This window comes from Schistocerca nitens, chromosome 5, assembly GCF_023898315.1.
Source record: "Schistocerca nitens isolate TAMUIC-IGC-003100 chromosome 5, iqSchNite1.1, whole genome shotgun sequence".
Taxonomy (NCBI): domain Eukaryota; kingdom Metazoa; phylum Arthropoda; class Insecta; order Orthoptera; family Acrididae; genus Schistocerca; species Schistocerca nitens.
The window spans coordinates 581,035,850-581,048,388 of NC_064618.1; the positions used below are offsets into that span (position 1 = coordinate 581,035,850).

Below are 12,539 nucleotides of genomic sequence, written 5' to 3' on the forward strand. Positions count from 1 at the left end.
CTGTTTCATACATCTTGCTCACCAGATGGTAGAGTTTTGTCAGGACTGGCTCTCCCAAGGCCATCAGTAGTTCCAATGGAATGTTGTCTACTCCGGGGGCCTTGTTTCGACTCAGGTCTTTCAGTGCTCTGTCAAACTCTTCACGCAGTATCGTATCTCCCATTTCATCTTCATCTACACCCTCTTCCATTTGCATAATATTGTCCTCAAGTACATCGCCCTTGTATAGACCCTCTGTACACTCCTTCCACCTTTCTGCTTTCCCTTCTTTGCTTAGAACTGGGTTTCCATCTGAGCTCTTGATGTTCATACAATTGGTTCTCTTATCTCCAAACGTCTCTTTAATTTTCCTGTAGGCAGTATCTATCTTACCCCTAGTGAGATAAGCCTCTACATCCTTAGATTTATCCTCTAGCCATCCCTGCTTAGCCATTTTGCACTTCATGTCGATCACATTTTTGAGACGTTTGTATTCCTTTTTGCCTTCTTCATTTACTGCATTTTTATATTTTCTCCTTTCATCAATTATATTCAATATTTCTTCTGTTACCCAAGGATTTCTACTAGCCCTCATCTTTTTACCTACTTGATCCTCTGCTGCCTTCACTACTTCATCCCTCAAAGCTACCCATTCTTCTTCTACTGTATTTCTTTCCCCCATTCCTGTCAATTGTTCCCTTATGCTCTCCCTGAAACTCTGTACTACCTCTGGTTCTTTCAGTTTATCCATGTCCCATCTCCTTAAATTCCCACCTTTTTGCATTTTCTTCAGTTTTAATCTACAGTTCATAACCAATAGATTGTGGTCAGAGTTCACATCTGCCCCTGGAAATGTCTTACAATTTAAAACCTGGTTCCTAAATCTCTGTCTTACCATTATATAATCTATCCGATACCTGTTAGTATCTCCAGGGTTCTTCCATGTATACAACCTTCTATCATGATTCTTAAAGTGGGGTTCGTTAAAAGCAAGAAGGAAAAACATGGTTTTTGTGGGTGTTTTAGCGGGACTGATGGAAGTGCAATTTAAAAGCAGGATTTCCTTAAAAGTTGTTTTGTTAATTTGGTGATTAACTGTATTTTTTGTTGCAGGTAATGAGCCTCTATGTGCTTCAGAAAGTGGGATGTTGAATAAAAAGAGGAGATCATCTGAAATGGAGGAAACAAGAGGGGTCACAAAATCTCAAAAGAAACAGTGCGTCACTACAGATCACATTAATGATAAACAGTGCTCACAAAGTGCCACAGAACATGGTGACTTAGCTGTGGAAACCAAAGCATTGTGTGATAGAGATGCTGTTGTTGCACTTCGTGTTGAGCCTGGTGTGGTGAATACTGCCTCATCTGGAAGAAATTCGCCATTACCAGAAAATGAAGTATTAATAAGAAATGTTAATTATGGTGATGTTATTGAGAGAAGTAATACTTACGATCAAAATAGAGATACAGAGAAATACATGGGAGACTCAATAAAAACAAGTAACACTGCTGGAACACCATCTAATACATCTGAGTTAAAAGTTCCACACATGTCTGTGAGGAAGGATAAAAATCCACAACACAGTGAGGATTCAGGTTCATGCATAGATGATGATAAAAATAATGTACTTTCAGCACCTGACAGCAATGACAAAACAGGTGTTACTCTAAGAAGAGGAAGAAGATATGAAAGCAATACAGTTTCTCTTTCATTTACAGACAAAGCCATTAAAAATGGAGATTATTGCATGGAAATGGACAAGAACAAACACAAATCAGCAGTTAAAAGCAATGCTGAACTGAGCAGGGATGTTAATAGTGAAAATAATCTGAGTTGTTCACTTTCTAACTCAAAACAGCAAGAAAAAACAGCTTCACTTTCCCAATCAAGATACGATGACAGTCACACATCAGTTAAGGAAGGTAAGTCTGAATTTGCTTGAGAAACAAATTTTACAAAAATTAACTTACGAATGACTGTGGAAGTTTTTAGAAACTGCCTAATTGTTTTAATCTACCTCCATGATGTTATATTTAACTGAACTTAAAGTTGTATGCAACAGTTCATTAACTGACAATTTAATGTGTACTCCGCAGTATGTTTCCTATAGAAAAGATATCCAGGATCACTCTCAGGGCACACACAGCTCTTTACTAGGACTTGACTATTACAGCAGATAGCTTCTTTCCTATTTGTTGACAGAAAGAAAGCATACACGACTAGCTCTGCGGTCCACAATATGTGCTAACTTGTGATTTGAGACTCCTCAAGAAAGAACAGATATTCAGCATTTCTGTAAGCAGCTGCATCTTCATTATGGTTAAAAACTGCTCATCCATATCTCGCTACTAATTTTGGAGACTTTCTAAAAGCTTAGGAAGGCTTACATACACTAGTAAAGCATATCCAATTCCTGCACTATCGACTTGAAGGCGTAATGTATAACTACAGCTCAGAAAAAGTGGACATTCCATTTCCAGCCACACCACTTGCTCTTCCTACTTTATATGTAAATCATTTGAAATTGTGTGCATGACTTTTCCCTAAGTATGATTCATACAGTTCTGTTTCATCACCAGTTACAGTGATAGGTATTGATGTTAACTTACTGGAATGAAACTTTCATACATACATTGACTGTACTGTAAATTTTTCTGACATTGCAATTCTCATTCAAAATCTTAGTGTTCTTCAGTAATAGCTGTTGCTGTGCCGGCGGGCATACATCCCTCTTTAAATGACCTTCTTTCTACATTTCTGCAAGTTGTTATAAAATGGATGGCAGATTATACCTATTGTTGTACCGCATATTAAGATGTCTGTTTGTGTGCTTTTATTTGAACTGACTGTTGTTAAATGGGGATGAATAAGTGTTGCCGTTCCCCGCTCCGTTCCTACGCCTCCTCCAGGGGGCTTGCAACTCTACTGTGAACATATTCATTATGAGCAAAGAGCCATTATGGTACTATGGTACTTCATATTTTATACTGCAGGTCTGATGTGTGACTGGGCAGTATACAGTCTCCTGTGTCACCATGGTTAGAAAATTTTTAACAAGGAAATTTGCCAAACAAGCATGCAGATTGGAAAGTTATTTCATTTTATTTTCACTACCAGTTTCGGCAATTCAATAGGCCATCTTCAAACACCGTATGCACCTCTCAGTAATTATCTATATTGGCATACTGGGGCCACCTGTTTCTGAACATCGTGAATTCTCAATTGATTCCTTCAAAGACTTGACTGCGAGAGTAGATATCCAGAAACAGATAGCCCCAGTATCCCAATATCTATAATTTTTGAGAGGTGCATACAGGGCCTGATGATAGCACATGGAATTGCCAAAACTGGTAGTGAAAATAAAATTAAGTGACTTCACAATTTGCACAGTGTTTGGCAAATTTCTTTGTTAAATATTTGACCAGTCGCTGTCTCAAGTCCACAAAGGATCAACAGAGATGGTTAGAAAAAGCTGGTGGTAACTCCTACCTGTCATAAGAGGCATTTACATGGAGCCCCAAGACTGTAATTTGGTTTCTTGTTTTAAGTTCCAAAGACTTATTAAAATTTGTGAATTTGTCGTTCAAGATGCTGCTCAAGGATGTGCAAAGTGTTTGTTGTAGCATTATTTCAGATCACTGCGACATGATATGGTATCCGTATGTGTGTTTACTTGAAAAGTGATTGAACCTTTGTTGACTCAAATATCACTAAAATATATTACTTCAGTGTTGTCTCAGCTGCACTGTATAAAAACTGACTACATTCTTTTATTCTGCGTAGCCACAAAAATGATTTCAACATCGTTAATCAGTGGAACAGAATGATGCTCTGATAAACCTTATGCATCCTGAAGGCCCGGCTCATTCATTTCATTGGCTCAAATGACAGAATGATTGTTGGATACCAGAACAATACCTCATATCCACAATCTCTATTCCTTCAATACCATCAGCTCGCCAACAGTATCAATTTCCAGAATATGAACTGCAGAAAGTGGCTCAAAGATTACAAAAAATATAAGCTGCAATGTTGAAACAGGGTGTATACAACCCAGGAGATCTGGGAAAAAATGCGAAAATTTTTTCATCTGGGAGAAAACCTGGAAAAACCCGGGAATTTTTTAGAATTCCGGGAATTTCTCATTGTTTTTATTTTCAGTTAAATTTTTGTAATTTTGACTTGTACGAATCCATAAGGATATTACTGTATCGTGCTTCTGCAGAATAATACTGCAGCAATAAAACATGAAAGAGAGAAAAAACGAAAATAAAACTTAAACTGCAAAGGAAATGCCCCATATACAGCAACAAAACACAGTGCTCATACAAGCGTCTGCCAACAGCAAAATGTGTCAAATGCATTAGGAAGACAATGCAATACTTCGTAACAACAAATTGCCTCCGATGAGATCCCTGTCAGTTTTTGAACATTTTTGAACACATTCTGAGTTGATTTCTGAATGAATCATAAGTTGATTTGTTGAATGCATGCATAGTGTACATGATGTCTCCGTCGGGGGAATCCTCATCGCATGTAGAAACAAACTTTCCTACAGACCAAAGGGGCTATTCGAGCTGAGCGGAGTAAGGCCGAACGGATGAATGTCAACTGCTGTCTGATTGCGTGGTTGACTGGGTTTGCGAGTGATGAGTATTGTTATAATTACTAGCAAAATCCATAAATTCAGACTACCGGAGTGGAAATAAACGAATAACAGGTAAGAATATAATAGAGGGAAACATTCCACGTGGGAAAAATATATCTAAAAACAAAGATGATGTGACTTACCAAACGAAAGCGCTGGCAGGTCGATAGACACACAAACATACACACAAAATTCAAACTTTCGCAACCAACGGTTGCTTCATCAGGAAAGAGGGAAGGAGAGGGAAAGACGAAAGGATGTGGGTTTTAAGGGAAAGGGTAAGGAGTCATTCCAATCCCGGGAGCGGAAAGACTTACCTTGGGGGGGGGGGGGGGGCAGGTATACACTCGCGCGCGCGCGCGCACACACACACACACACACACACACACACACACACATCCATCCGCACATACACAGACACAAGCAGACATTTGTAAAGGCAAGAATAGAATTAAGGAACATTTGAAGGGACTTCGAAAAATTTCAAACACTATTTCCCTTCTCTGCTCTATCTCATATAATAACAACTGTAGTCGCAATTACTTGGAATGACAATAATTTGGAATCCACATGAAGTGTAAATTGAAATGAGCAGCCACTTGAAACTTCCAGTGACTAACTTACAGACTAACTTGTCACCTAAAAATTTCTGGTTATTCTTAAAGGTGGAGTTTCCAATGCTATCAAATAAAGTGGTAACAAGTTTATTATCTGTCTCATCTGCATATCTGTATGAAAAGGCTTTTTCTTCTTGCAAGTATATAAAAAAATAAACCTAAAAAAATTCACAGAAAAAGTAATTTGAAACTGTCTTTACCTTCTGTCGGTCCTTGTTTCAAAGTTATGTTACATTCAAAGCAAGCACATCCTCCTCAGCGAATCTCAAGGAAGGATTGAGCCAGTAACTTCCATAATGAAAACTTCAAGATCAACATAAAAGTATAAAATACTTTAATATTGCATAATAGAGCTACCCATTGTACAAAAGCCTCATTAGCCCTTTTGATGTTGTACACGTGAAATGTAAAGCATTATAAAAGCATTAGGGCTATTAAGCCACTTGCCTTGAATTCAGTCACTTCCCTGTCACAGTAAGTACTTTTTTATCTTATATCCATCATTATGAGGGATATCTAGCCATTTGCTTTGAATTCAATTACTTCCATGTCACAATAAGTACTATTTTTATCTTAATTCCATCATTTTACATTACGCATCATTTTTCTTTGTAAAGGATCAAGAACATCCTGTTCATAGCACATCAAACCTCAAAGGAGCGCAGATAATTCAGAAAGCATTTCCAAATGTAAGTGGCAACTTCCCAGCACTACCTGTTTCCTAGTTGCCCAAACCTTGTTGACTCTCGGGCTCAGCTCAGCCAGGTACCTGATGAGCCGCGGTCCTCAACAGTGCATCGCTGCTTTCTCAGTCCATTGCCGGTACACTTGAGCTTGAGTACCTGTGGTGCAGGCAACAGAATGGAGCAGTCAGTCACAGCCAAGCTTGGGTGGGTAAATGTGGCGGGATGCACAGCTCTGCCTACCTCTGTTCCCCCCCACCGCTCTTCCAAGTTTTTTTGCTGTTAGCCCAGTAAGTTGTCCCTTACCTCATTGAGAGTTGAATGCCATGTCTGGTGCGACCCCACTACTGATAGGTTCAATAGGATGTATGTCAGACACACACAGCAGTTTCAATTCCAAATTAACTCTCCTGACAGAAGAGTTCAAATGATGTCAAACATGGCGTGCAAAACAGGTATAAACGCAGCACTGATACGATTTCATCCTGACGTTATCATTATCAGGTCTCACATGATCAGGGTGTACGTGCCCAGGATAACTGGGGAATACAGAAAAAACGTGGGACTTTTCTCGTCTGGTAAAAACCTGGGAATTTTTTATTATTTTAGTTTTCAATTGAATTTTTGTAATTTTGGTTGGTAAGAAGAGAGAACACTTAACAAAGAATTTTACTGTAGCCCACTACTGCAGAATAATTCTGCAGCAGTAAAACATAAACAAGAGAGTAACGTCAAAATAAAACTTTAGTTGCAAAGAAAATGCACCATTTACAGCAACAAAACACATTGCACAAACAAGTGTCTACAGACAACAACATGGGTCAAAGACTATGCAATACTTCATAACACCAAACTACTTTCAGTGCGCCTTTCTTGTGGGTCTCATTTAGATGGGCGTTACGTCATAACTGTTTACATTTCTAACAACAAGTCGTGGGAAAATATTGCGAATGCTTGTTTGAGAAGGATTACTTTCAAAGTAAATATCCTGTTATGCAAAATGAATTATGTTAGATGCGAGAAGGTGCGATGAATTTCTTAAATCGTGGAGCATTAGACTCTCATTCAAAACTTAAAACTTAGGACTAGCCACCTAGAAAAATTTTGGGGCCAGAAGACCAGCTGTTTGTCATTGTTTAACATTTTACTGGTACATTTGTATTTGATATATCTTAAAGGGTAAAATACACCAAAAACAGACCAGATTTCAAGGTTAGTTTATCATATTAATTTTAGTTCTTTCATAGATTACAAATTATGCTGCAATGATGGCAAAAAGTATAATCATCATTTTTAAAAAAAGTGTGAAGCAAGTTCTTGAACAATTGCACACATAATTAGCTTTTTTATGGAAAAGTCTAAGTGCCCAACAGAACACGTATTCAGCCGAGTAATCCACTAAATGTTTGGTGTACTGCAGTGAAATTGATAGTCATGCTTGTCATAAATATTCAGCTGCTGCAATTTAAGCTATGTTTATAGGACCCTGCCTAATCACTCCCTCAGGGGAAAAAAAAGCAAAAAAAAAATTTACAACCATTATTATATGTGAATGCTTAGCTTTTCTTGTATCTATGCTGTACCTATATTAATTTAAAACATTAGCTTTTTCTATTTGTGTGTCAGCTCTAGTTAACTATGCTGTTTGTTTAGGCTGACTACATAATGTGGCCTATGCTCTGAATATCTGCTGTGATTGGCTGGCAAGATCACATGACACGAGCTATGATTGGCTGACAAAGACACATCACATTCTGAATTTCAGAGCTGTGGAAACTACAATGCTGTATTTGGTGGAATTCCTGCTGCTGTATTTGATAGAATTCTTGTTTGTACTTAAGGAATGTGAAAATATGCAGTGTAAATATTGTCACACTGCAGAGAAATTTCCAAAACAGATTGTTTATTGCTGGGTTTTGTTTCCTATAGTGCCAGGAAGTTCTGCGCAAATGTATAAAACCTTCGCACTTCGAAGGGTAAATAAGATATACAGATCTGAGAGAAAGTATATTTTCACTTTATGGAAACAACATGCTCTCACCAAGGTGTAGAGTATTGTGTTAATTAGCGTACATTTCTTAAATCTTAGATGTAAATGATGTAGTTATTTGGACTTAACAGAAAGAAAATGAAAAAATAATGACTGATACGAGACTTAACCCAGAGATTTCCACCATTGATGCTACCTCCCCCCTCCCCCCTTTTCCCTTGTAAAGCCACATGAGAGATATCTTCATCGACAACCTGACATTTACAAACTTAGGAAAAAATACTGAAATCTAAATGTAACAGTGGGAAATTCAGGATGAAATGTAAGAATATGAGAGACTGTGGTCATGTGTGTGAGTTGTGCTCACGTGATTGTGTGCTTGTGTGTATGTTGTCTATTTTTGACACAGGCCTTGTGGCTGAAAGCTAACTTTCTGACAGTCTTTTTGTTGTGCCTTTCTGTGACTCAGCGTCGCCATCATATTGAAATCTAAATGTGGTGCTGTAATTTCAGATGAATCACAGAATCATGCTCCTACATGCACAGTGATAAGGAAAATACAAATTGTGTTCTCTTCCTGTGGTCGTAGTCCAAAAAAGCTATTCTTCAATGTAAGACTGAAAATTCCTTGTAGCATTAGTTTAATAAACAACTTTTGCGTGTTCTTTTTTATAGTGTAAAATTACTGGCATTGATGAGTTAAAATTAGTTATAAAACAGCCTAGATCGCAAGGTACTTTTATTAAAAGGTGACTGGTTTTAATCATCACTTGATCATCTTCAGAACTTCAACTATATTGATGGACAGTGGTTGTCAGCTGACTATCATCATTCAGAGGGTCCTGCTCCACGCACAGCCATTGTCCACAATAGATTGAAGATATGAAGATGATCATGTGATGATCAAAACCAGTCACCTTTTAATAAAAATGGCTTACGATCTTCACTGTCGTATAGTTAATTTCATATATTACATTGTGATCACTGTCTTTCTCCAACATTGTTTCCGAAAATATTTGTGTGTAACATATATATTGCTTCCTGCATTGTTGAATTACAGATTCACTCTCTTTACAGCTGCCTCTTCTTGTTCGGAAGCTCTCTTTATCACATAACTGGTGATAGGTTCCACGTATGGACCTTGGCTCTTCATTCAAATACTGATTGAATTAAAAAAGCAATCTTCTTTGACAGTAATAATCTTCAAAGCATTAGCAAGTGCCATGTCTTCAAGATTTGAAAAAAAAATGTTTCTTTTCACTTATGCATCTTCAGTAACTCTCTAGCATATTTTTGTAGATGCCTCCATTGTGGATACAAAGCTTCTAATTCTGGCATTGTATAACTGGTGTGGCAATTTGATACAGAGTTAATTTACACACCATCAAATTATAAAAGGAAACAATTTGCATATGTTTGTCATCTTATTGTGAGCTATTTTATGTCAGTAACACCTGAGAAAATATAGTATTTCCTCCAAACCACCCAAAAGCGAAGACACTGTACATGCCACAACTGCTACATCCCCTCGATATTGAAAGACCACTGCACTGGATCTTAATAAGAATGGTCTCGGCTCGGCTCACTCTTTCTTCTTTACACTTGCGGTCACTAACTTTTCACATCACCCGAGTAATGTGGTGTGTGAAATTTGATTAAAGAGACTGACGTAAACAACTTGCCTACATTATATTGCTATGAGCTGTGTTGCGTGCAGCGTGGTGGTGGTTAAAATTGCTGGTTAGTGTGCTGCCAGTCGCCAGTTCAGACCCAGTCACCAGCAGTTATTTGTGTATTATTCCTGGAAGGTTCTTAAAATCTCTTATGTTTGTATATTCTGCTATGTTGTTGTTGTTGTGGTCTTCAGTCCTGAGACTGGTTTGATGCAGCTCTCCATGCTACTCTATCCTGTGCAAGCTTCATCATCTCCCAGTACCTACTGCAGCCTACATCCTTCAGAATCTGCTTAGTGTATTAATCTCTTGGTCTCCCTCTACGATTTTCACCCTCCACCCTGCCCTCCAATACTAAATTGGTGATCCCTCGATATCTCATAACATGTCCTACCAACCGATCCTTTCTTCTAGTCAAGTTGTGCAACAAGCTCCTTTTCTCCCCAATTCTATTCAATACCGCCTCATTAGTTATGTGATCTACCCATCTAATCTTCAGCATTCTTCTGTAGCACCACATTTCGAAAGCTTCTGTTCTCTTCTTGTCTAAACTATTTATTGTGCATGTTTCACTTCCATACATGGCTACACTCCATACAAATACTTTAAGAAACAACTTATTGACATTAAAATCAATACTCGATGTTAACAAATTTCTCTTCTTCAGAAACGCTTTCCTTGCCATTGCCAGTCTACATTTTATATCCTCTCTACTTCGACCATCATCAGTTATTTTGCTCCCCAAATAGCAAAACTCCTTTACTACTTTAAGTGTCTCATTTCCTAATCTAATTCCCTCAGCATCACCCGAGTTAACTCGACTACATTCCATTATGCTCGTTTTGCTTTTGTTGATGTTCATTTTATATCCTCCTTTTGAAGACACTGTCCATTCCATTCAACTGCTCTTCCAAGTCCTTTGCTATCTCTGACAGAATTACAATGTCATCGGCGAACCTCAAAGTTTTTATTTCTTCTCCATGGATTTTAATACCTACTCCGAATTTTCCTTTTGTTTCCTTTACTGCTTGCTCAATATACAGATTGAATAACATGGGGGAGAGGCTACAAACTCCCTTCCCAACCGCTGCTTCCCTTTCATATCCCTCGACTCTTATACGTGCCATCTGCTTTCTGTACAAATTGTAAATGGCCTTTCGCTCCCTGTATTTTACCCCTGTCATCTTTAGAATTTGAAAGAGAGTATTCGAGTCAACATTGTCAAAAGCTTTCTCTAAGTCTACAAATGCTAGAAACGTATGTTTGCCTTTCCTTAATCTTTCTTCTAAGATAAGTCGTAGGGTCAGTATTGCCTCACGTGTTCCAAAATTTCTATGGAATCCAAACTGATCTTCCCCGAGGTCGGCTTCTACTAGTTTTTCCATTCTTCTGTAAAGAATTTGCTTTAGAATTTTGCAGCTGTGAATTATTAAACTGATAGTTCGGTAATTTTCACATCTGTCAACACCTGCTTTCTTTGGGATTGGGATTATTATATTCTTCTTGAAGTCTGAGGGTATTTCGCCTGTCTCATACATCATTCTGCTATACAACATAACATTGTTTGGTGGGGACACCATGTACTTCCATACATGTGCATCACCACAGCTTCAATTAAATAACATAAAAGCCATCACCTACATGGCAGGAACCAGAATACAAACAGTGCATTGTTCTCACCGTCGATATGTTAGGGTAACCAGTGGACTCCAAAACAGCAATAAGTCCGCTACACATCTCGTATCCATCAGCGTTTTCTGAGGAAGATGCCCAGGATCCGAGTAACTGGCTGGAAGGATTCAACAGTTGCCAAATGAGACATATGGGATTACATGATAGGTACAATTAAAGAACAGTGAAGAGAAGCTCAATAGACGGTGCAAATTCCAGACCAAACTGAAGTTCGGCAGCAGTCAACATCAACTTTAAGAAAAGGACTTAACATAATGGGGAAATGACACAGTCTTACGTACATAATATGCTGGCCCTATGCCACGTTGTGAATCCGCATATGTCATAAGTTGACAAAATCTCACACTTGATATAATGGTTACAGAACATGTGTACCCAACTCTTTCGGTAAAGGATCCTACGACAACTGAAGAATTCATCAAGTAATAGCAGCACATACAGGAAATGCAACATAAAAGAGGCGGACAAAGATAGTTGATTCAGCTCATGAATGTGATTCCTATGGTAGCTGGGTAAGAAAACCTTGCTCGCTTCTCTCAGACACCATGTTTTAAGAGGAGAGATACAGCATTTATGGTAGCCAGAACTTTCAGACTGAGTAAATAAGAGATAGCAACCATGAACGTTGACCACATAGGCCAAAGTTCTATTCTGGGAGTTGTTGTTGTTGTTGTTGTTGTGGTCTTCAGTCCTGAGACTGGTTTGATGCAGCTCTCCATGCTACTCTATCCTGTGCAAGCTTCATCATCTCCCAGTACCTACTGCAGCCTACATCCTTCAGAATCTGCTTAGTGTATTCATCTCTTGGTCTCCCTCTACGATTTTTACCCTCCACGCTGCCCTCCAATACTAAATTGGTGATCCCTCGATATCTCATAACATGCCCCACCAACCGATCCTTTCTTCTAATCAAGTTGTGCAACAAGCTCCTTTTCTCCCCAATTCTATTCAATACCTCCTCATTAGTTATGTGATCTACCCATCTAATCTTCAACATTCTTCTGTAGCACCACATTTCGAAAGCTTCTGTTCTCTTCTTGTCTAAACTATTTATTGTGCATGTTTCACTTCCATACATGGCTACACTCCATACAAATACTTTAAAAAACAACTTATTGACATTAAAATCAATACTCGATGTTAACAAATTTCTCTTCTTCAGAAACGCTTTCCTTGCCATTGCCAGTCTACATTTTATATCCTCTCTACTTCGACCATCATCAGTTATTTTGCTCCCCAAATAGCAAAACTCCTTT

General features: G+C 38.3%; 1 protein-coding gene across 2 annotated transcripts in view; it reads left to right on the forward strand.

Annotated features, from left to right (window-relative positions):
* The window catches only part of LOC126259948 (uncharacterized), a 279,616-nt gene that overhangs the window by 86,800 nt on the left and 180,277 nt on the right, over positions 1-12,539 (forward strand). For both annotated transcript variants that reach the window (XM_049957053.1, XM_049957051.1), the window contains exon 6: positions 1,093-1,902. In XM_049957053.1, the coding sequence (XP_049813010.1) occupies positions 1,093-1,902 (810 nt within the window). The remainder of the gene's footprint in view (positions 1-1,092; positions 1,903-12,539) is intronic.